Source organism: Etheostoma spectabile, chromosome 12, assembly GCF_008692095.1.
Source record: "Etheostoma spectabile isolate EspeVRDwgs_2016 chromosome 12, UIUC_Espe_1.0, whole genome shotgun sequence".
In the NCBI taxonomy this organism is placed as follows: Eukaryota; Metazoa; Chordata; class Actinopteri; order Perciformes; family Percidae; genus Etheostoma; species Etheostoma spectabile.
This window is the reverse complement of record NC_045744.1, coordinates 3,780,782-3,806,443: the sequence shown is the minus strand read 5'-3', so window position 1 is coordinate 3,806,443 and position 25,662 is coordinate 3,780,782. Positions and strand designations below refer to the sequence as shown.

At 40.0% G+C, this 25,662-nt stretch overlaps 2 protein-coding genes across 3 annotated transcripts in view; one reads left to right on the top strand and one right to left on the bottom strand.

Moving 5' to 3' along the window:
• The window catches only part of LOC116699509 (myomegalin), a 50,139-nt gene extending 40,641 nt beyond the window's left edge, over positions 1-9,498 (bottom strand). Inside the window, exons 1-4 of the mRNA XM_032532141.1 lie at positions 9,260-9,498; positions 7,961-8,007; positions 7,790-7,857; positions 3,072-3,182 (exon numbers count right to left, since the gene is read on the bottom strand). Of these exons, the coding sequence (XP_032388032.1) occupies positions 3,072-3,182; positions 7,790-7,857; positions 7,961-8,007; positions 9,260-9,309 (276 nt within the window). The 5' untranslated portion in view covers positions 9,310-9,498. The remainder of the gene's footprint in view (positions 1-3,071; positions 3,183-7,789; positions 7,858-7,960; positions 8,008-9,259) is intronic.
• A 13,924-nt stretch (positions 9,499-23,422) lies between these two features.
• Positions 23,423-25,662, top strand: part of LOC116699513 (transmembrane 6 superfamily member 2) — a 7,627-nt gene continuing 5,387 nt past the window's right edge. The window contains exons 1-3 of one of the 2 annotated variants that reach the window (XM_032532148.1): positions 23,423-23,893; positions 25,160-25,263; positions 25,342-25,439. In XM_032532148.1, coding sequence (XP_032388039.1) covers positions 23,802-23,893; positions 25,160-25,263; positions 25,342-25,439 — 294 coding nt within the window. In that variant the 5' untranslated portion in view covers positions 23,423-23,801. The remainder of the gene's footprint in view (positions 23,894-25,159; positions 25,264-25,341; positions 25,440-25,662) is intronic. The other variant, XM_032532147.1, reaches the window with a different exon arrangement.

Below are 25,662 nucleotides of genomic sequence, written 5' to 3'. Positions count from 1 at the left end.
TTTGACAAAATACCTTGATATCGGTAGGGTTGACTTTGACTTTTTTCACAAAGTATTTACACTATTTGATTTTTGATAAATAATCGTCATCAGTAATGTGTGGATATAATGACAAAGTGGGTAAAGGTAACTAAAAGAACAGCTTGAACATTACATCATTTTATTGTAATCTGCCTTTAAAAAGATATCTAATGCCATGTTTTGATTTGACAAATTCCAAAATCCAAGACAATGATAAAAATTATTAGTAAAAATAAAGTATTTTGTTGTCAAAAATAAGCATGTTAAGTTAAAGCTTTAACTTTTTTATATTACAGTAACGCACGTCCGTTACATTCAAGCCAGTGTCAAATGAGTTGATACAAAGCTAATTAAGACTAGCAGCTCCACAAAACTGTGTATTTCACAGTATGGCTATGTTCACAAACTGGTCGTCTGACAACTTTGGCGCGCAAATTAAACCTGTTTGAGTCGTGATTCACTCAGATCTTTAACCCGAGTCTTTAAATTGACTCACAAATCCCGAGTCTTTAGTATCATTAACTACTACTACTACAATGCTAAAAGGATAACAGCGCCACACAGATGCTACTATTCCTAGCCATCTTAGCTGCAAAAAGCTTTATAACTTCCAATTTCGTAGGCAACCACAACTCCACAAGTCAACCCAAGCGAGTGAGTGAGCAGAGAGACAGTCTCACCCGCGGACTCAGAGCCGGAAGCTCGCAGGCCGACCATGGGATTCACCCGAGAACCCACGAGCCCTCAATGACTCGTGAGGCCTCAGTGACTCGCGAGTTGTCGATGCTCGCGCGAGTCCGTCAATCCGGCGACTCAGCCGGCTACGAGTGGATCCGATTGGATCAGAGCGAGTGAAGTCTCACCTCGAGCTCAGGGTAAAGCAAATCAACGATCAACAGGCTCCCGGCTCGGGCTCGCCTCGGCCCGCGAGTCTGTCAATCGCGCGAATCAGACGGCTATGAATCTGTGGCAGACGAGCGAGTGAGCGAGCTCAAAGTAGAGCAAATAATCAACAACAAAGGCCATTTTTTCACTTCTGAAATAACATACAGTGTTCTGCACGTAGCCTAGCTAGGCATTCCGTAGGTTTGGTGGATGTTAAAATGCAATCAGCTCAAGCACACAGTTGATTTACAAAAAAATAATAGGTTTTCTTATTCCTGGTAATACTGACTCAAGTGATTCAAGTGACTCACACAACCCGGTTCAGTTTAGTGAGTGACTCAGAATAACCTGAATTCTTAAAAGGAACCGGGTTTGCCAGGCCTAGTGCAAATAATTAACGCTCCTGTGTCCTCCTTGGCTACTTGCATTTATTCTTGTCATTACTTGGAATTCGTCACGGGGAAGAAGGAAATTTACCACATGCAAAGAAACGATTATAAAACATTAGGCTTCTTATTGATACTTTTGCCTATATAAACATGTTTTTTTCCGTTATGACAACATAATTTTAAGAACAATCTAATCAATAGATTATTTCCTCAGAAACAGGACGACAATACACAAGAACAACACACACTTAATTTCACTCAAGTTAATGATTTCCAACCTGTGTAAAAGTCCTTGATCCCTTCATCACTGTTAAAATCCAATCAGTCCCCATCTGCTGTATATTATCTGTGCGCTGCATACTTAAGCCAATTATAACAAATAAATGAATGGATTTAGTAATGAATTTGTTTTTTACAGTAACAAAACATGAAAGAATAATTAGTGACCACTGAAAAAGTTTAATTACTAATTCTGGATTCTTAGATGCATCACAATTCTCTCTAGAACGAGTCGATGCTTAATGCAGATAAGTTAAAAATCGTTTATAAAAAAAGTTAAAAGTTACAGTCTCCAGACATGTACAAATCAGAAAAGAGAGTGACTGAAAGAGGATGGGATAATGGACAACAGCTTAGACTTCAGACAAGTGTGCAGAAAAAAAATACAAAAATGGCCAAAAGGAGAAGAATATTACATTTTGTGTATATGCACATGATCTAATAGGACATACATTAAATGATAAGCAAAACACATATAGGCTGTTCATCTACTTTATCACATTACATGTTACCAACTCATGTTTCAAGTTCTAAGAATCCAATTCTCCACCTTTAATCATGACTGAGCCTTTGACATGGAATATCACTGTGAGAGAAGGTGACTCAGCAAGTTTAAGGCTTAAGCATGACTACACAAAAAACCCAAAACAAATGTCATTAAAACCTGTGTGACAAATACCGCATATGTCCAAATCTAACAAACTCAGATTTATATGTATATTTCTTTAAATCACGCATGAAAATGTACATTAAAAAATGGTTGCATCGACATAGAATCGAAATGTTGTCCTCTGAATCTGAATCGAATCGTGAGGTGCCCAGAGATTCCCACCCCTGCGGCTTACACACATGCTGTCGTGATTAACCTTTTGTTGAATGTCTTATCATTGGCTTATTGCTGAGATTCTATCATTGGTTCACAGATCTATGGATTTGTAGTGTAATCTAGTTTAGTGTATTTTGGCTATGTGGTAAAACTAAATGTACACTGTCTCACTTAAAGTCTTCACAAACCCCAGTGTGAGACAACAATCCACAGCAAAACTGAGGTCTAGCTTGGAGAGACGTCAGAACAAACTGCATCACCCTGAGCAAAGAACTAGCTAATGTGTGTAGTCCCTTCCCAGGCCAGCGTTATCTAAAATCAGCTACTTGGTAAAACAAACACATGGCAAGTCACTTCACTTCAGCGCATCAGTGGGACAGCTGGCTCAACAAACCAAGTGGAAGTGGCTAAATAAAGCAACTCCTCAGGAAAACATAGCTGTGTACTGTCATGATAACAATCCCCTGACTGATAAAGGCCCAAAATTGACTCTTGATGACCTACTCAGTGTCAAATCTCTCAAAATCAATGGTTTTTGATAATTTTGTGGTTGGTGAAACAACCCTTGGCCCCTGAGGAGCAGCTCCCCACACCACTTAGAGTCCCACTCATCACCAGTCAAACAGGTTTCCACTTATTTCCTCATGCTCGATGAGAGGTGCCCTACTCACCGTACGATAGACATCCTCACTGCTCTCCTCGTACTTCTGCTGTATCCTCTCCTCCAGGAAGTAGATGCGGAGCTTGAGGCTGAAGTTCTCCTTCTTCAGATCATTTAGGTGCTGTGACAAAGTACGGTAACCGTTAGACATGATGGTCAAAGAGCACCGTTATAGGTCAGAAATGAACAGTCGTCTTCGACCTCTCCGTATCATGGGGGAATACGGAGTCCATTTTAAAGGACAGCGACTGTCCCGGCATGTCCATGTGTTAGAGTCCGGTAACCGTTAGACGTGCTACCTCCTTCTCCAAAAGAGCATGATATCAAGATAAACAAATTATTTACAAAGTGGTATCATAACAGGCCATTTAGATACCATCTACAAACACACACTAAAACTAATATACACACACACACACACTAGAGTCTATAGTGCAGAGGGCGACTCTGCAACCCGGCCGGTCAGAGATGTAGCCATTTCAGCTCCATGGTGTGTTCTGGTCTGCTGGGGGGACGTGACAGGCGCTTATTTTACAGAAGGAGACATCCCTGGAATCCCAGACTGCCAGGGGAGATGGGTGGAAGGGGAGAAGAGGGGGGGAGGGAGGGTGTAGGGGGAGGTAAGAGGCTCATGGCTAACAGGCAGTTGTGACATAAAGGGAAATCTCACCCCACTGCAAAACGGGAGCGCCAAAAGGAACAAACAAGTCCCTTTTTTGTCCTTTTTTTATTTTGTCTGCCTTCTTTCAGATTCATTGAAAAGAAATTGAATTTGTCCAATTCAACCACTTCCCTATCTGTTTGTGTGGAGGTTGATCCCCATCAACAGAACAGCTGAAACTCTGTCCACACACCAGCCTGCATGTTACATAATCACATCAGTGACTCACTTTTATTTAGTCTCTACCAAATAAGGGACATGACAATCTTTATAATAGTTTTTTGATTTTTGCATATTTATTACTTTAACACACAAAGGGTGCTAATAAACTTAACAAGTTCATCCACCTCGGATACACTTGATTACATAAGTGTTTCAAAGGGGTGACACTGTACAAATACTTCCTACTTTAGAAGTTTTCACTAAGCTTTGTCACTCTTTTTTTCTTTCTAATAAATTAACACTCAACAACAACTGCTTCAACCCTCTAGACTCAAACTGGGTTAACATATTTAGCATTCAAGAGCAGGTTAAGGACCCTTCACATGCCAAATGATAGGTTTCTGTATATATTTTACTTAAGTAACAGTAGCAATACTTTAAGGTTAAAGACTCCATTACGTAAGTAAATAAGTAAAAGTCCTACATTCAAAGTCTTACTTAATTAAAAGCACAGAAGTATTCTCAGCAAAATGTAAATAAAAAGGTGAATGTACTTATGAAGAATGACATCTCTCAGTGTGATACTGTATACTTTGATTATTACAGACTCGTGTCTTGTGTTGTAGCTGGTTAAAGTAATTTAACAACTTTATAGTATTGCAATAAATAATCTATTCAAATCTATTGCACCTTTATCTTCAAAATAACTAGTGTAGCCTACCTGTCAAAGAAATGTAGTAGGCTACAGAAAAAAGTACATATTTTTGCAGATGCCTAAAGTAGCCTAATATACAATATAAATATTAAGGTTAAATATACGTATCTCAAAATGTACTTATGTTATGGTACTTTCTACCACTGGCCTTAAATCTCCCCAGAAAAATAACAATCCGACAAGTCAGACCAGACCCACATCCTTAGAGTATTAATTAATAATTAATTAAACCTGTTTACAGATTAACACAGAGTGAAAGGACACGGTCTAATGTAAAATGGGAGATAGTCAACACAAGAATTATCACCCAACTAAACAGGGCTAACTGTACAAGGCCCCACTATAGCATTACTACATCCATGGGCTATAGTGAACTGTGTGGTAGTAAAGATACTCCAGTCTCAATAGATTCGGTTTCAGGCAGTAGCAGCTAACAATTTCAGATAAAGAAAGACCAAAAAATAACAGAACAAAATTGACTGATAAACTGATAAATCCACTGTAACAATGCTACCTGGCCTACACTCGGACAAGCAACGTTAGCCACTAGCTAAAGCTAGCTAGTGAAAAAGTAGCTAGCTTTAGCTAGTGGCTAACGTTGCTAACGTTAAAGAAATTACTTCTTCACTAGCTAGCTTTAGCTAGTTGCTAACGTTGTCTGTCCGAGTGTAGGGCAGGTAGCATTGTTACAGTGAGCTAAAAGCCCATATAGTATTCTCAGAAGTTGGTGAAGGCTCAAACAGAGTAAATATTGGACTTACAGACGTTTGGTTGCCAGATACATTGGTCCAAATGTATGTTGCCTGGAAGCGAAACTACAGCTGTTTGCTAAACAGCCAAAACAACTTACTATAATGAGTGATGATAACATGATTCTTTATGCTGGTTTTGTGACCCCAGCACAAACCTTAACGAACGTAGCACTTAGAAAAGTCCCTGAGACACATTGATATATTGTTTCTGTTGCACTTCTTTTGCTTTAGTTAGAAGCATAATGTTATTAAAGGGGATGAGTCAATGTCATCTGACATTTAAAAGGGAATGTACATATCATATGCCTATGATAGTTATGCTAAAATCAGAAACTCCCCTAACCAGCATGGGAAGGCAGAGGGGCTAGTGGGACAGGTGAGTGGACAGAAAGTGAATGAAAAAGGAGAGCTGGGAGCCACAGTGGTATTAATAGGGAGGTGTCCTGAATCTCACAGAGTGGTGTATCCCTGCATGTCCCACAGTGAGATGGGTGAAAAGAGAAAATAGCATAGGCTCCACTAAGCACCAATGCATAGAGCATCAATATGCAACTGAGACATGTGACCAACACATGCATCTACATCATTGTTCTTGATGCATTAGGTGAGTGTGCCCACTATCACCAACTTGTTCAAACGAGTTTTACACTTATTCTTGGAGTTCAATAAACCTCCTTTAAATAAAATTATATCTCATTTTTGAGTTGAAAAAGCAGAAATTATGATTTCTGTCAAGTTAAGATCAGAGGAATTTGAGTGAATCACATCACAGTCAGGATACTGTTTTGAAATCATTTTAACATTTCTATAAAATCCTTTAAAACTGAATAAAAGACCCAAAATTCAATAAAAATTAATTTTACTTGTGAATAGCATCGAATGAAACCATCCATGTTATATTAGGGCAATTTGGTTGATGCAAACCCAAATTTCTGATACAGAAACTTTAATAAGGGGTCAATTTGGGTCATTTGACCCAAGGAGAACAGGAGGGTTAAAGTGTCACATTACATGTACATACATACATAAATAATTCTGAGCAAAGATTTACAGGCGCCAACCGTCTCCACACAACATTAGGGATGACATCATGTACAGTACATAGTGTGTGTGTTTTTAAACTCCACGTGGCACAACTCACACACTCTCTTTTCAGCTCTCCATCAAAGACGAATACATAGGAGTGAATGTGTGTAAATATGTGCGTGCAGTATGTGTTTATAGCTGTGTAAAAGTGACACAACCAAGAATTCGAAGCCATGTAAGAGACTCCAGCTTTCAGAAAGCTTTCGTGACTTGTCTGTGACACCTCCCGTTTTAACAAGTAGTAGCACCTCCAGAATAACTTTAAAGGACTACCAGTGGTGTTGACTTTTCAGTGACGGTTATAGTACTCCACTTGCGTTTTTTGTTTTCCTTCAGATCTGGTATGTGTCATGAGGTGCTGAGGTGTGTATTGTAGAAAAAAGTGTGTTATCAATATAATACTGGGTCACACAGTCTGGGTATGTCTGAGGATAATCAGCCATACTTGTGTCAATTGTTTTACAAAAAAAAAACAAGCTATGCAGATTCTACTATTGGGTTAGTGTCACGTTGCCAGATTATCTCCAAAGCACTGTCAGCGCTGGACAAATGGATGCATGAGTTATCATTGTGGGATAGAGGAAAGTTCTGGCTTGTTTGTATTTCTTTAAACCAATCACAATTATTTGAAATAGATAGTGGAGATAGCACAAGGGGAGGAGAAATAGGCGGTCAATGGAAGGCTTTATCCCAAAAGTCCACATTTGATGAGTTAGACTACTATAGGGTACGCTGCAAGACTGGAAATGGACAATACACTCATAAAAAGTGGTTACTTGTGTGCTGTGTTTACCAGAAGAAACTATAGATTAAGAATACTTTAGGTTCTAGAAAAAGGCCGCAATGGTGTGTTTTCTGTGTCTGGGTATGAATTTGGGTCAGAAATGGTCTCCATGGTCATTACAACACCCTGCTGTCCAACACTAAAATATAGACTTTTTTACAATGCGACTGGTAGGCTTTCAAGGCCCAATAATAGTGCAGGATGAGGAATCCTAAAGTGGGCCATGCTGTGCCCAGAGGCAGACTTTCACCACCAGGAGGGTGTTTTCCATCTGTGATCATCAGCCGCAGGTGTTCTCCTTTTCTGTATAGCTACAGCAGTTTAATAACAGAGCTTGGATATGAGGATGAATTATTAGACATTACCTGATTGAGTGATCTGATCTCATAGCGAAGATTTAGCGTCAAACCAAATTGGTTCATTACTTCTTTAGGACCATGTGCAGCCACCAGATGGCACTGTGGCATATTTGTATTGTTTCCAAACCAAAGTATTGTTCATTATGCTGAAGGACAGGGACATGTCACTCACATCAAGCTAAAGGACAATTTAAAATAGAGGCTCTCACCTGTTCAAACTGCTTGAGTGTGTGGAGCTGAAGAGGAGGAGAGTTGTCTGTTTCATCGCTACACAAATCTAAGCAGAAGAAAAACATATTTTTTGGAATTAACAAACTATTTGAGCAGGTTTTCACACAAAACTAATAGTTGTTTTTTTTAATAAGAGCTAGGCTATGTACCTGTCATGTGACCTGTGATCTTGGATGAAGTCGGCTCTTCCACAGCACTGTCCAAAAGCACAAAAAGTAGCATGGTCAACCCACACACACACACACACACACACACACAATGTGTAAATATCGTACAAAGTAAGCTTTGTAATCCTGAAGAGCAACTAGCTCTTTTGGAAATTAAAAAAAAGCCATGACATCTTTTCACAGTAACAGCATTATCACATTTGCACCTCTGTGGGGAATTGGGGTCTTTAGGGAGTCCCAGGGGGGGGGGGTGGAGATGAGAGGAGCCACTAAGGGTCATAGGCTATACCACTACTGCATACAGGACTGAATACTGTCCATGCATAGCAGGCTACTTCCCCCTTCCAGTCTCTGTGTAAATTCCTCCGACAGCTGCTCCATCAGAAGACAGCTGGTGCATGCCAGAGGTTTAAATGTTCACCAGGTGCAGGTGGATAAATAGTTTAAATGCTTCATGCATCATTGTAGTGGGCTGGGGATCAATGTCACTACTGTTTTCTTCAGGAATGTGCAAATATCAGCAGGATGGTCTATTTATAGTTACAGTGAGTATCCCTGTATGTAGGAGGGACTTGGTGGTGCATAACCTACATACACAGCATGGCGAATTTGAACTGCTGGAGACTGCCATCACTCTGAATTAATAATAAATAACTCTTGTATGTTAATATATTTGATGCATAACGTGGGATGAGCCTGTCAAAACGGTTTTGTTGTTTGAAAGTCATGCTTTCAGTCATTTATGTCGTGCATGCTCGGTACCCCTATATAAAGAAATGTAGGCTAATATTAGTTTTTACTGGGCCTGTGTCCCAGGCATTAAATGCACAATTGAGCCCTTTAAATATTCGCTACTATATCGCAGTGTGAGTTCATTTGTGCAAAGTAGGCCAAAATTAGCCTCCCACTCCTCCTGTCCTCCATAAATTTCATCAGAAATGCATTGTCTACTATAGTAAATAGGCCTATTGGGAGGGGGTGGGGGATACACACATGCAAAGTCAAAAATGGTATCGCCAGCAGCCTTAATAGCTTTATCCATCAATTCATAAAGGATGCAGATGGCTGTATATGATCCAGCCGCGGCCTTTATTACACCGAGGATGTACGGCTGCTTTATGAAGACTGAAAACAGCCCATGATAAAAAAGAAACAGCATTATAACCCAAAGGGCTTTTGAATTAGCTCAAACCACGGTTAATAAGCCCGGGTCGTGGTTTTGTTAAAGCCAATGCGCGCTGCGGTGTTCCCCCGCACACAATCAGCCAAACGCCGCCTCACCTCTCAGGCTCTCCCCAGATTTGCTCCGGCGGCGATGAGCTCCAATCCATATAGCCTGCTCCTTCAGTCAACGGGCATCCATGCCGGTAAGCCGCAGCCTTCAAAATCCCCAGTCCATTATCGGTTTTAGGGAGACAACACAACCACACAGGAACATGTCAACGTGTAGGCTAATGCGCGTGGTCGACGCACCGCACACCGCTCAGGTTTGGAGGGGGTGTGTGTGTGTGTGGATGCGCGCCCTGAGAAATGAAAGCAGAGCCCCCATCCCACAGAGCAGAGCCCCTGCTGTTCACCCAGCCCACCGCCAGATGAGCTGAGAGGAAAGTAAAAAGGCTTTAAGGATAAAGTCTTAATAATAATTATGTGAACCTGTCCTGGTTAACCAGATAGCAGATTCTTACCAAATAAAAATAAAAGTACCACAACCATGTTTTCAAGGCACCATTTAGCCTATAGCCTGCAGTTTACACTGACATATAACAATAAGCAGTTATTATGCAGTCCTGCTCTGTGTACAGCGCATGCATGCACTGACCTATTGTATAGTATATGTGTGTTATTGTACAGTATATTGTATATGTAGTGCCCTTCATAACCATAAACTGAATTTGTTTGAGTTCTTTGTCAAGTGTAAATTTTTACAGTGCATCCACATCTTAAGGAGCCATTAAAATTCTACTTGTCATTAGTCAAATACATTATTTAGATATATACAAATAATAAATAACAATCCAACCCGCAGTGATGGAAGAAGTAGCTTTTCATGCGCAATACCACACTAGGCTACTCCATAACAAGTCATGTGTAAATCTTACTTATGTAAAACAGTATCCGAAAAATTAAATTGTGCTACCTTTTCTAATAAATAAATATACTCATTTTGCAGCAAATTGGCCCCTCACAGACTTGTGTTATTATCATTATTATATGGATTATGCAATGATCAAATAGCCTATAATGTAGGCTACCAAAACTCTACACAACATTTTACAAGTATACCATTCAAAATCAGAGAAATAACAACACTGCAAACTAAAAAGACTTGTAGGTTGGAGGTCATTTTAATCCTGGGATGTGATCTCTCCTCTAATTTCTCACAATTTCAACAGAAGTATTGCAACATGCTTGGAAAACTGTTTCAACTCTGAATATATCCTTCTCTGGAGTTGAGTTTTCAACAAATCAACCACAATTCCGTTTTTAGGGCACATACTGAGACATTATAGGCTTAAAGACAGCTCTGGTCTTACAGCACATAACTGTTCATACGATGTTGCCCGATTACCTGGATTTTATATGGCATGACGTTGTAGTATCCAGTCACTTTTCAGCAGAAATAACAATAATTTGTACACTCAAATGTTCTGTGAGGTTCCAATCACTTATTTCTATCAAATTGTATTGGCTGCTGATTGTCTTATCTATTTGAAGAAAGTGTCCCCAGGGGTCCTGCGCTGGAAAAAAAGGGACAAAGTTCTTAGGATTATGTCCATGTTTGGTAATCTTGTTAGAGGAACCAGTGTGCCCTTCAGAATAAAACCGAGGCAACACAAACAGCCTTGGATGAGTAGAGCTATAGTTCATTATTACTATAGAAGAATTAGTCTGAGGTCATAAATACCAAAAATATCAAAGATTCGAAGGTCTGTTTTATTGAAAGTTGGTTGGTCGGCACGTCTAAAACCCCATTCACATCCGCCTGAAAAGGTTCCTGTGCTTCCTCAACAGCATTGGGGTACAGCACATACATACAAAATATCATATGCACTTGCCAAAAGGCTCAATAGCCCATTGGCTGGCAATGACAAAGGCAATTTGATTTATATAGGACATTTAATTACACATAAACTCAATGTGCTTTACACTGAAATTCAAAATATAAGAAATGTATGAAGCATAAAGATGAGAACAATGCACAAACAACACCTATAATTATACAGTATATTAAAATAAGCCTGAGAGAATAGAAAGATTTTGAGTTTGCTATTGAATGTGGACACAGTTGCGATGGATCTCAGGCCATCAGCTTGTTCCAGAACTGAAGGCCCCTCGCCAGACCTGGATTTGGTTCTGGGTACAGGTTGGAGACCTGAGAGGCCCCGATGTGGTTGGAAGTCAGAGATGTAGTGAGGAGCCAAACCATTAAATGCTTTATAGACTATTGGCAGGATTTGGAAGGTGATTCTGTATTGTACCAGGGGCCAATGCTATTATTTCAGTACTGGAATATGTGATAGATAGATAGATAGATAGATAGATAGATAGATAGATGGATAGATAGATAGATAGAGGATAGATAGATAGATGGATAGATGATAGATGGATAGCTAGATAGATAGATAGATAGATAGATAGATAGATAGATAGTATGTAGATAGAATGGTAGATAGATAGATAGGTAGATAGATTAGATATGATAGATGATTATAGATAGTAGGATAGATAGATAGATAGATAGATAGATAGATAGTGTAAGTTAGATAGATGATAAGGTAGATAGTTGATAGATAGATAGATAGATAGATAGATAGATAGATAGATGATAGATAGATAGATAGATAGTAATAATGATGATAGATATAGATAGATAGATAGATAGATAGATAGATGATGGATGATGATAGATAGATAGACAGATAGATTAGATGATGATGGATAGATGGATGATAGATAGATAGATAGATAGATAGATGGATAGATAGATAGATATAGATATATAGGTAGATAGATAGATAGATAGATAGATAGATAGATTAGATAGATAGATAGATAGATAGATAGATAGATAGATAGATAGATGGATAGATAGATAGATAGATATAGATAGATGATAGATAGATATATAGATAGATAGAGTAGATAGATAGATAGATAGATAGATAGATAGATAGATAGATAGATAGATAGATAGATAGATAGATAGATAGATAGATAGATAGATAGTGATAGATAGATGATAGAGATAGATAGATAGATAGATAGATAGATAGATAGATAGATGATAGAGTAGATAGATAGATAGATAGATAGATAGATAGATAGATGATAGATAGATGATAGATAGATAGATATTAGATAGGATAGATAGATAGAGATAGAGATAGATAAGATAGATAGTAGTGTAGATAGATAGATAGATAGATAGATGATAGATAGATAGATAGAGATAGATAGAAAGGATAGATAGATAGATAGATAGATAGATAGATAGATAGATAGATAGATAGATAGGTACTTTTTTCATCCCGAAGGAAATTTTAGGCATTCACTAGCAAGACAACCATAACACAACAAACACATATGTCACACATACCTAAGAATAAAAATAAAATTAAAAATTGAAAATCATTCATAGAAATGCAATGACCATGGTAAGATGAGATACTTTGGTAGAATGTGTGCAATGATGATCGTGCAATAGTGAACAGTGCAGTGGATCATGATAAAATATTGACTACGACTGTAAAATATAAACATAATAACCTTTAAACTGACTGACTGAATATGAATAAGAACTTTATGTAACAGGGAATAAGTAATAAGATGTAAGATGAAGATGTCATGACCATAGTCCAGGTTATGTATGAGGGCTAATATAGCCAATAAGAAAGTTGTGCAGCAGACAAGTGACATGATAAATGTATGTGTAAGGACTCTGGCTGCTGCATTTTGACTGAGTTGGAATCAGTCATTCAAAATGAATTCAGGAGATCTCTACTTTTCTACTGAAGTGTTACTTCCTTACTACTCTGATTCAGATTCTGGTGTGTTTACACCATCCGAGTTTTCACAGATTGTTTGGATCATTCTGCAAATGGAGCGTTGCAGCAGTCCAACTTGCTTGAGATGAATGCATGAACCAGTTTCTGAGAGTCAGTTTGAGATATGAAAGCTCAGAGTTTTGATATATTTTTTCATGTGCTAGATGCTGTTCTGGTGATATTTTTCATGTGACTTTCAAAATGAAGATCAGTATCCAAAATAATGCCAAGGTTTCTGACTCATTCGCTGAATTTACGGGCAATGATACCAGATGTGAACACATTTTCCATCTTTGAAATACAAGAACAACTACGGGCATTTCAGTTTCGTCTGTATTTTAAAAGAATTTAGCTGTAAAAAAAGAAAGCTATTGACATCATCAGTACTGACGCACAGTTCAGTTACATTGTTCATGTGCCATACCCTATAGTGGTCCAAGCCTCCATTTAATAGCCTTGGACAATGTCAAACTTGTGATTGCATATTGCTTATGGCAGGGCTGTAGTACTTAAGTCCGGACTCGGACTTGAGTCCGGACTCAAGGCCGTTTTTCTATGGTCTTGGACTTGTCTCGGACTCGCTAGTATTTGGACTCGGACTTGTCTCAGTCTCGGCCACTGGTCTTGCCAAATATGGCTTTTGTCTCAACCGAGTCCAGGTGTCTTTATTGTGTTGATAATAATTTTGGAGGGAAAGTGAAACCCAAAAGGATTGTCTTGATACTGTCATGCATAAGACCTTTTTCTGTCCAGGATTTGATCTTGACTCGGACTCAAACCTTTTTGGACTCGGTCTTGACTCAGACTCAAACCTTTTTGGACTTGGTCTTGTCTTAGACACGACTAGTCCTGGTCTTGGACTTGTCTTGGACTTGACTTGACTCAGACACAATCCTTTTTGGACTTGGTCTTGACTTGGACTCATACCTCTTTGTACTCGGTCTTAACTTGGACTCAACTTGTCCTGGTCTTGCACTTGTCTTGGACTCGACAAAGGTGGTCTTGACCACAGCCCTGGCTTATGGAGACATTTTACCATGGCGCCCTCTCCTGGAGTGGTGGTGCTACTGTAGTACCACCAAGCCGGGTCCAGGAGGACATAAGGAGAGTGTAACACTCCTGGACTGATGTTTGGCTATAATTAGGCTAAAGATGGAAGACAAACTTTAAGGTGACTTTCCGATTGGATGTATAAGTACATTCAGATACTTGTTAATACATGGGTAAATGAAATAAGGTTTTTTTATTTGGATGAACTGACCCTTTAGGGTTTAGTGTTAGGGTTTAATATAAGGACAAGATATTGTTCATGGTTAAAATGATGAATTCATGAGTTAGAAATCCAACCTAGACAGTTGGAACTGAACAACCACACTTTGACCTTCGACTGCACAATTTGTCAGTCTACAAGTTCCGACTAGTGTACGTTGTGTAATACTTCATAGTTCGCAGAACAGTCTTGCATTTACATGAGCATGTACACAACCAAATAAGTTAGACGTCAATGTGAATGTGAATGTAAAATGTGTGTTCTTTGTGACTTTAAACAAAAGACTGTGGTTGCAGACCATTTTAATTCCATGACCTATTTAGATTTAGACTTAGACTTAGATTTAGACTTAGACTTAGACTTAGACTTAGACTTCTCTTTATTAATCCTTTTGGGATGACTCCTGCGAGGAAATTGAAATTCCAGCATCCGTTTTTGAAGAAGAACACACACTATTCTTACAATATTCTTACAGTATTCTTACAATATTTGCAATACATTGATACAATACTCACAGTGCCTCTGGTATTTGTTTTCAACGGCATTATTCAGGGTTGCTTCAATCAGTCGTTATTGACTTTGCAAGATGAAGGATGTAGGCTACACATTTTTTTTCCACAGAATTTCCAAATTTTCATATATTGTCCTTTTGTTAAGAACATGTTGCATCTGTTTACACATTGTTTCAACTTTATTTCAATCAGGGGAGACCTCAATTTTGAGTGAACAATTATTTATTGGCATGTGCACAATAAAAGTGAGGAATGAGAAAATGGTGATTTGACCCTCATTCTGGCGTCATCAAATTCCATGGGGATTTTTAAAAGGGGATCGAGAAACTGTGAGTATTGTAGGAAACCCCCGATTGAGTCTGGACGCTGATGGTGGTGGTGATGGTGATGGTGATGACTGAAGAGGATACTGAGATCTGGGTGAGAGAAATGAGAGCAACAGAGAGGGCAACGTGTGATTGGCTGGTACACATTGTGGGCAAATCTGACTGGTTTGACTTAAACGGAGATCTTCAACAAGGGGTTCGGGACCCTAAAACCCCTCACAAAAAAAACAGACTAACCCAAACCCTGACCCCTATAACAGCAGGTGGTGCGGATCTGTATTGTCACCCAATCATTAAATGTAAATGTGCTGTATTTATATAGCGCTTTTCCAGTTTTAACAACTGCTCAAAGCGCTTTTACATCTACAGGAAACATTCACACACATTCATACACTGGGGCTGCCGTACAAGGTGCCACCTGCTCATCATATAAACATTCATACACATTCACACTCCGATGCGCAGCACCGGGGGCATCTCGGGGTTCAGTGTCTTGCCCAAGGACACTTCAACAATGACTGCAGGGGCGGGGATCGAACCACCAACCTTCTAATTGGCAGGCAACCGCTCTACCACTGAGCCACAGCCGCCCCTATTTTAACGACCGTGTCACTGTACCATGGATATTTCTGAAATTCACAAATTCATGTGCGACAGCAAATCGACCGCTGTTATTTTATGCATCATATTTTCCCCCATTTTGTTTTTATTTTTTTGTCCATAATATCCAATGGGATTACTGAGTCAATCCGAGTGTTGACAGTTTTGGTTGGGTTTGTTTTGTATAACTCCGGTTCTACTACTAAGCATAGAGCTTTTTTTAATATGTAAGATATCCGTTAAAGTGAAACATTCAATGGCCTGGGGACATTTGTGTCCAAGAAATTATCTGCCACCTCAGTGATTGACACCTCTACAGCGGAGACATACATATCTACATTGTCTCTCATTAGAAATTTAGAGAAAAAAGTAATACAATCTTAAGCTTTTGAAGCAATCTTTAACAGAGATGACTTAAGGCAGCATATGTTTTTGTTTTTTTCTCATCTCTGACCAAACAATCTTGTGCTGATATTTCTGTGCACTGTGGTTTCTGTGCAGTGCTGCAATTTAGCTGTAATGGCTTCAATAGACACTAGATGTCCTCATAAGACCACTGTACACTTAGAGATACCCTCCTGTGTCTAGACTCTAGAACATCACAACACAGCTCCAGCCTCCCATAGAAATCCTCAGTACATAGTACAATCACACCAGATACACCAGTTCTACATCAGTTAAACAGTCTCTAATCTAATTCCTAAATCCGCTCAAAGACCACACTGGGTCTCGACTTGTTCAGTCGAGGCTCTGCAGAGATGATCCAGATGGCTGGGGCGTTTGTCAAGTCCCTGTCAATCATCTTGTTCTGCTCGGCCTGGGCCAACGCCTCCAGTTCAGGGGAGGTTTCTGGGCACCAGTCTGCCATGAACTTATCCTTGGCCTCACAATAGTTCACAACCACTTCCTGAGGCTGCTCCCCAAACACCCAGTCTGAAAAAAACAGAAGGCGGAGGAAGAGGGAAACAGAGTGGATGCAAGACAGAAAAGCTGTGAGTGATGGTATTTAAGAGCAGATTAGACGCTTTCAGTATTTTCTGGGGGTCGTCAACGTTTTTCAGGCCAAAGACCCCTCAGCTGAAAAAGAGATGGAGCAAATACCCCTCACGATGTAAATTCTTTAAAAATTGAGTTGCATATTACAATTACGTGGGCCTACAATAACGTGCGGGCTGGCCTTGAGCCTTCACGCATACTATTTGGTGGTGCATACAATACTAAGCTAATCAAATAATAATTGTTAAACTATTCACATATTCATGCATCATGTTTTAATGTTAACATATGGTAAAGTGAATCCTTAAGCTTGATATCTGTGGATGGCTACTTTATGGCCATCTACTTATAGGCCAGGAAGCCTATCATCAATGTTGTGTAAATTAAAACAATAACAACAAGAATTTGATGGCACCCTTGCAGCAACTCAGAGGAGCCCCTATCGGTCCAGGACCCCCCTGCTTAAGATCTCTGATCTATAGTACTGTAAGTACCTGCAAAGTCGTGGATGAGGTCTGTGATGAGGTGACCGATGATGGCGTAAAGAACCCCAAGCACGACAAAGACTGCGATGATCAGGTAGATGACGTAGGTAGGCAGGTGGACAGCATCCCGAGAGGGGGGTATGTAGCTCTCGAACCACACCGTCCCATCATCTTCCCTGTAACGAAAACGTAAACTGTCCTCGGTCACCTCCATCGTTGTCGGAGAGTCTCCAAAGCTGCCGTCAGCCTGAGAATCCGCTTAATGTCTCAGAGTCATCGCTGGATGGAAAGAAGCTGGCACGAAGGTTTCAACAGATCTATGTATGCAAATCCCCCAAAAAATCAGGAGGAAATCAGTTATTAGAGAGTGATTTCCTGAATAAACGTGGATACAAACGTCTAGCTACAGCAGGGAAGCAGGCAACGATCATCCAATTTCACTGGGTGTCTTCACACACCTTGCAACACTAAGCATGTAAGACTTAAATTAAAAGTACCATAACTGTAAACTATATCTCTCAGCCTGAATAGGGTTTCACTCTGTTCCCGCTGTACACATCTTCTTCTCTGCTTGTGGAGCTACGCAGATGGAAACTAGATTAGCTACCGCAGTTACAGGTAGACAAGGTCAGAGGAAAAATGCTGCGACCACAGTTTCCTAATGAGAAAGAATACCGTATATATATAGAAGATCATACAGATCTATCCAACTGTCTACCTTTGTAAGGAAGAAAATTCCTTTTAAAGTAGACTCTATTGTTGTGTCTTACTATAAATGTATCTATCTATATGTCCTTCTTCTGCTTACATCATTATCAAACAGTATTTAATATGACTAATGCGCAGTAATCCTTGACATTGACAAAGAAGGTCACTGGCCCTAAAATAACCAGGTATTAGAGGAAGGTAAAATGGATTAAAAGACACAGACAAGACAGACAGCACTCTTGTATTATCCACTTGTTTAATGGAGAGAAGCTAAGTCCAACACCAGAACAGATCAAACCGACATGTTAGTCTTTACAGCAATACATGCGATGTAAGGGGAAAAAAATGCGGGTTGTTGCTGTTTGACTGGTCGGTGAGGAAATTGCACAAAAATGGCAATTAATATGCAATTTTGCTACACCTTTTCATAAAAGTTACTTCCATACATACATGCATACATACATATTTGATCAAGTTACGCAATCTTTGGATTTTAAATGGCAGTTATTGAAAGAAAATGTATTTTTTACATCTCACATTAACATCTTTGAAGATAGCTTACATACTTTTAGCATGAGAAATGGATGGGCAGCAAACAACAATATAGTGCAATGTGTTTTGAACGACTGACAATATGAACCATGTTTACATACATTTTTAATAAGTGTTTCTCATGAGTACAAACTATAAGTGCTTATTTTTTATGTTGAACTAAAAGGCTTTAGCTTATGCATGCTTCACTACACTACAACATTGCTCACTGGAAGGAGATATAACTAATGCTGTGACGGAGTGACAACTCAAAGGGAAGTGGCATAAGGGGTCATGGGCCAGGCGAAGCTCACTCTATGAGCCGACATCCTTTTTTCTCTGGGGCATGATGAAGTGATGGCGCTTCTCAGTGGAGGAGGGGTGGATGGATGACCGCTGCCCTCATCTGCCCGGTAGAAACCGGGCAGCAGCCCGTCCTTTTCCTTCTCCATGTCCAGGTGGTCTTTCTCCATCATGCTGCACACGCTCAGTTGCCGCTCTTCTTCTATCTCTGCTCTCCCTTCCTCTGAATCATCCTCCACTGGTTTAGGGCCAAACATCCAGTCTGTGAGAAGAAACAGATGAGAACCAAAACACGTGAGAAGGAAATAAAATGACTGAATGTTACTACAGCGCCATTTATACATATTCATAAATTACACAAACTCAGATTGCTCGTCATGGAGCCTGGAAAATAAGTTATATACATTTTCTGTGGCTCTGGAGGAAGCTCTCTAGAGTAAATACAAATATATAAAGGCTTATATACATATATATATATATATATTAACCCGGATGATGTCATCAGGGTACATTGCAAACATGGACACGAGTTTGAAATAATAGGCATTTACCAGGCAGGGGAGGTCAAATTAAAGATGCTTTTGAGTTGCATCATGTAAAATGTAGAACCTTGGGTTTTAGGGACTAAAGGTCTGGATATCTTGGCCTCCCAACATTGTGGAATTGCACTTGAAAATCAGCAGAATGCCCCTTTAAAGTGTCACTTTATCAGCAGTTATTCACTCAAATTTGAATCAGTTTTGATGAGTGAATGGTATAAGAAGGAAACTGTTGGGAAGGTGTGCACACAAACCTCAAAGTGAATGTGAAGGAGAGTCATCAAACAACAACACGGTCACCCAAGAGGGGAAAGAACGAAAAGACAAAACACTGATGCAACCAAGAGCTCAGGGAGGAAAAAGGAACTCAAAGACACCAGAGAGATGAGAAGGTGAACACCAGCCAGGGGTTACCTGCTAGGTCATGCAACAGATCTGTAATCAGATGTCCCACTATGGCATACGTGGCCACTATAACCAACACAACGCCGACTAGGACGTAGACCACATTGCGCGGCAGAGTTATAGCATCTCTGGCCGGTGGTATGTAGTCCACGAAGTAGGCCTCCTCCTCCTCCTCCTTCCTCCTGGACAGCTGGAGGAGCTGTCGGTGCTCAAACACCAGCTGTGTGAGGTTCAAAAGCAGAGCTTCTCCTGATGCGTTTAGGGACACCACTGGTTGTTGGTTCATGGTTTTTAGTTGCTTTGGTAGAGTTGGTTTTGACAAAGGGATGCTGTCTTTATAAGATGGTTTGTTCAAGGAGTGCGGAGAAGCTTTGGGGCTGCTTCTTTGCAGGATTTGTTGCCCATCCGAGCTCCTTCACGGCACTGTAAAACTTGGGAAACGGGTGTGTGAAAGGTGCATTAGAGACGCAGAGGGAGAGAGTAAAAAGAAGCTGTCAAACACTTTTGTATTTTCTGAAGCAGGGAAGAATGGCATGGTTGGTGACGGATGGGAATTTCAAGATAGTTCAAAAATGAGAACATGGTTTCTTGTGAGTGACAGCTCCCTGTCACAAAGTGGTTGTTCAGAAAATCTACTTCACCAGACAAGAAAAATGTGACACCATAAGTGTGCCAACTCCCCTAATTTTTTGTCTAGACTTAAATCCCAGCTTTCTTCCTTCTGGTGATTTGGAGAGGGGGCCCTGGGTCAAATTTCCATGGGAGCCAGGAGTGTGAGACGCACGGGAGGTGAATATAGGACAGACAGAGTTAATAGGATTGAGTCTGTCACTGAGCAATATCAGCTTTCCATCTGTAAGGATTAGAGATATGAACGCAGAGATGTGGACAGTAATTCCAGAAAAGAGGCTTAATTCCCTCCATGTATATAGTCTATATTTATACATATAAATAAATATATATCCCACACATATATTGCAGTAAACCCACTTTCTCCTGGGTTTAAACTGCCATCCCTTTATGAATATCTCACGCTTTTTAATTCATCTTAAGTCCACTTCTTATATTCTATAAATGTCCCATAATTCACTGATATGACACTTTATTTTCATGCTGCATTTCTTGCTTAATAACAGAGCAGATGGCAATATTTCAAAATGTGACCACTGAATACCACCAAGGGTAGGAAAAGTGTAACTTATGAAAGATTTATGTGAAATGTGATAACTGTTTTTTGACACCATACCTCATAATCAAGACTTGAAACGGCCCCTCGGTTGTTTTCTTTGACTTGTGAATGGAAGGAGCTCCAAAATGCCGTGTGTCATATACGCAGATGGCTCTGCAAATAACAACAAACACATGGCAGAAAGTTAAAGTCGTGCAATCCATGAAGGGCGATCGATCACATCTGACCAAAAAAACAACCCACCGGCGTTGATTAAGTGAGCAGGTAATCCAACAAAAAGCTTTTCTACTCTCAGATCTTCTCTATAAAGCATCAGGTTGGAGATTATTTCTTTAAGATTTAGATTCATCTTCTTGTGGTGGCTCGGGAACTTTGCAAAACTGAGTCATGAGAAATTTCCATTCTATGATGGTGATGGCAACGTTCGCAAAGAGGATGAACCAAGAGACTGGGTGAAGACCCCAGTAGAAGGCGTGTGTCATGTTGTGTAGAGAAGCCAAAAGGTTTAAAAAGATGAAAAACTTAAATGAAAACCAAGTCTTTCCTTAAAAGAAGAAACCGGGGGAAAGAGAGACTAAGCAGAAGAATGGATGTAATGAAAAAGCATTGTGAGGTCTCTGAGTGTGTCCCAGGATGAGGCTGTCAGGAGAACCAGACTGTGTGTGTCAGTATCAAGATGTTCTAGAGTAATCCATGACAGGATTTGCATGACACATGCCAATGTCACCTTTTAACTGAGTAAGCAGGGAGATCATTAAGCACCACCTGATGTTGACAGTTCCAACAGCTAATTCACACTGTAAGCCACAAATGTGTCTAGAAGAGCAATTGCAGATAAGAAAACGTGAAATTCAATGCATTTTCCTGAGCTAAAATTTGAGATAAATTTAGATGATTTACCTGTAAGAAGGACTTCTTTCTCATTGACTTCCATTTACTTCAGTGAAACATTTAAAGTACAGTTTCCACGGCCTCTCCAGGTAAAACAGAAAGACAAAATAAGACTCCACAGAAAGCACTACAAGCAGAACAGCGCTTGCTCACTAGTCCTAAGCATGAAAAAAAACACCCAGCAATTCAGTCAGTCCATATTGACTGTGACTCCCTCAGGCCGGGGTGACCAACTTCTTGGGTTTGTCCTCTGGCTCCGACAGCATCTTGTAGTAGGCATCGCTCAGGACCCAGGCCCAGTAGATCACCGTCAGAGAGGTGTTTACGGTAAAAATGGCGATGATTAAAGGGTGCAGCATTGCATCAGACTCTTCAAGAATCGGTGTCACCTCAAAAAGCTGAGTGTCTGCTGTGTGAAAGCTTGTCTGTATGGTCTTCGTCCGCTTCTACACTGGACTCCCCACCCCTCTTGACTGGCTCTTTTCACTGGACACTAAGTTTCTGTGGAAGCAGCAGCAGCAGCAGCAGCAGCGCCTTTATAATCCTCTTCAGCCGCTTTGTTGCAGAAGATAACGTTGCATCAGACGCAGGCCCGCTTTAGTCTGTGTGTCTTGTTTGTGAGCTGCAGATATTCTTGCTGTTGTGATTTTGTTGTGTCTCCCTCCTTCTCGTAGTTTCTCTTTGTTCTGGAGTGAAACATATGATCGCAGGAAAGACTAATGTTTGGCTCTTTTGATCACAAAAAAAGGATGTAGGCCTGCTTTATCCCTCCTGTTGTCCTTCGGGTCAAATTTGACCCCTTTAAAAAATGTCTATATCTGAAATATGGGTTTCTTTTTCACCAAATTACCTAAAAAAAAAGGATTGGATTCCTTACAACGCTCTTTGCAAATACAATTGATCACTTTCATTCCTGACAAAACTCATCTGTACGTTCCTCTGATCTTAACTATTAGTCAAAATAACTCAAATAATAGGTATAATTCTACATAAATGAGGGTTTTTCACCATGAATTCCAAAGAATAGTGTAAAATTAGTAAGGTGGTGCAAGTGAAAACTAATAAAAAGTCTGAAAAAGGGACAAAAATTTCTATTTTTTTGTCAGTTTTTGATCCAGGAGGACAACACAAGGGTTAAAAATATTCATCCCTAATTTGTTGTTGCGTCATGCATATAATGCACATGAGTGCTATGAGACACTATAACTAAATATGTAAAGAAACGGCTAAGATACAATGATGATTTAACCAACCCCAGTGACTGGGGAGAGAAAAAAAAACATAATCTTGGTTCTTGAACTTTATGTTCTCTCTGATATAATCCAGAAACTAATCAAGACTGGAGACATCACACAGAGGAGTCCTTAATCTGACAACAAACAGGACAGATGGCTCCTTAATCAGACCCCAGGGGCCACAGGAGCACAGACAACACTTTATCTTTTCACAACAGACTCATATCCTGTACCTAGAATGCAGAAACTGGATGAAATTAGACGCAAAAAAGGTGAAAAATCAGTGTTTGAAAAAGTCATCAAGGAAAGACAGTTCACTCATTCCACCAGATGGCAGTCTGTACAAGCCTAGACTGAATGGTGGACGACAATAGATTGGGGTTTTCTCGCACAGCAGGTAGTTGAACTGTAATCATTTGCGGCCAGGAGTACCAAAGTGCTTGTTTTCACGAGGGCAAAATGCGTATTTTACGCATTACGCACGATCCAGAAGTCCATTATCTGCACTTTGCACGGCTCTCCCTTTAAATTTCCAATCAGCAGACGTGAACACTGAGTTGAACTTTGAGACCCACTAGATAGCAGACGCATTGGAGCAGCAGCGTTGTTTCATCACAGATCAAAAGGCAATGGGTTGACACACTTTAATTACCTCCGTCCCACAATGGCAGTGGAGAAGACACTGGCTTCCGACATGCCTCGCTTCACAACCAAGCGTGTTTAGCAGATAATATTTCGAATTGGACATTTCTTTCTAAATAAAGAGGTCAAACAATTGGTTTTCAACAATGAGGCCTCCGGTGGAAGTCAGCGTGTTGATCCTTTCTCTTTCGGCTCCTGGAGTTTTCATCACCATGAACAATATCCCTGCGCTTCAGGAGTAAGTGTGCATCTTCTTGGCCTTCTGTAGGCTGCAGTATGGAACTGCTGCTTTAAGCCGCTGATATTTGGGATATTAAGCGGCCCACAGCCAGAGGGGAGGTTTTATCTCGAGGTAACCTTGTTTAAAATCACTGCTGGGAGTCTCTAAGCCTACACGAGAAACAAGATTCACTTAAGCCTTTGGATTACATTTGTGAATTTAAGGAAAATGTAATACACTCTTAAAAGTAAATGTAGTAAATGAATTGGATTGCCTTGAGTGTGAGGCTTTTAAAATGGGCCTATAGCACACACATTCATCAGTGTTCCTTGTTGGTCCCAAGATCAATGCTATTGATCCATAGAGCTGCACTTTTAAAGGTCCCATATCAGGCTCTTGTCTGGTTCATACTTGTATTTTGTGTTTCCACTAGAAACGTGTACATGCTTTAAAGCCTAAAATCTCTCACCAAAATGCAACCTAGGGTATTTTTGTGAATGTACCCAAGTCAAACTTCTGTTTAAAAGCATAATTCAGATGGATGCGCCTCCACTGTACTCGTGTACATTCACAAAAAGACCCTAGGTTTTATTTTGGCGAGAGTTACGCTTCGATGTTTGAAAAACCTAGTTTTTCTTGTACTGTCTGTCTGAATATACAGTACCTGTGTTCACCCTCTGTCTAAAACACTCTGTTTTAGAGCTTGCGTCTTTGAGGGCCCCTCCCAAAAAAGCCCATTGTGCTCTGATAGGTCAACGTTTCTGGGTCTTCCACGTCTTCTTTGTGCTGTCACTGCAGCTGGGGAATGACTGTAAAGCCACTGCAGCGGCACTTTACTTATACAGCAACTCAACCTGCTTCGTAATTTAAAAAAAAGACACACTGTACAACTCTACATTTTCTTTTCTTCTTGACCAACATTACTTGTGAACGAAACTAAGAATTTGAATTTCACCAAAGAAAACCTCAAAGTTAATGAAAAGTCTTTGAATTTGATGTCTATATGAGAGTGGGGGGGCGTTTGGGCCCTTGTGAGTCAAATGACTCAATGAGTCATTTTAAAAAAAAAAAAAATGGAGAAAGTGAAATGGTTTCCAGGGTTGCCTATAACCTGTAAACCTTTATTTCTAACCTCTTTTTTTCTGATTTTGCAATAACGCCTACTTTCATTTTTGACTAATCTGCTGATTATTTGCTCATAATTTCAATCTATATTTCACATGAAAGATCATTTTAAAGCACAGTTTGTAAACTGATGTTCGGACTCTCCCCGTTATTCCTCAGACCTCTTCCTATCCTGGGAATGGGAATGGTCGTCCTGGGACTTGTTCTTCTTCTCCTTCTCCTCACTGTGCGAAACCTGAAGAAAGTGGACCCCTTATTCTACGGTACAACCAGACAAACACACACTTTAACTTTTTGTTGTTGTGAATTTTTCTTCATTGTGCGTCTATGTGTGTGTCCAGTGTTTGCAGGGTTTTCCTTCACCTGCATGGTGTTCCTGACCAATGCTTTAGAGCAGGATGGGTTCATCTCTGGCTTCATGGCCTTCTACCTAAAGATGGTAAACCTTCACTCTCTCTGTCCCAATGATGCTTTATATTTCATCATCATACTGTATACCCTTCACCATACCTAGAGATTGGCATGGTTTTATTTCAGTTAGCCTAATATCTGGTTTGATTTTCACTGAGAGGTGATCTTATGGAAAGTTCCACATGCCTAGCTTTATGTACGGTGATGGATATCTGATGATGTGTGTGTGTGTGTGTGTGTGTGTGTGTGTG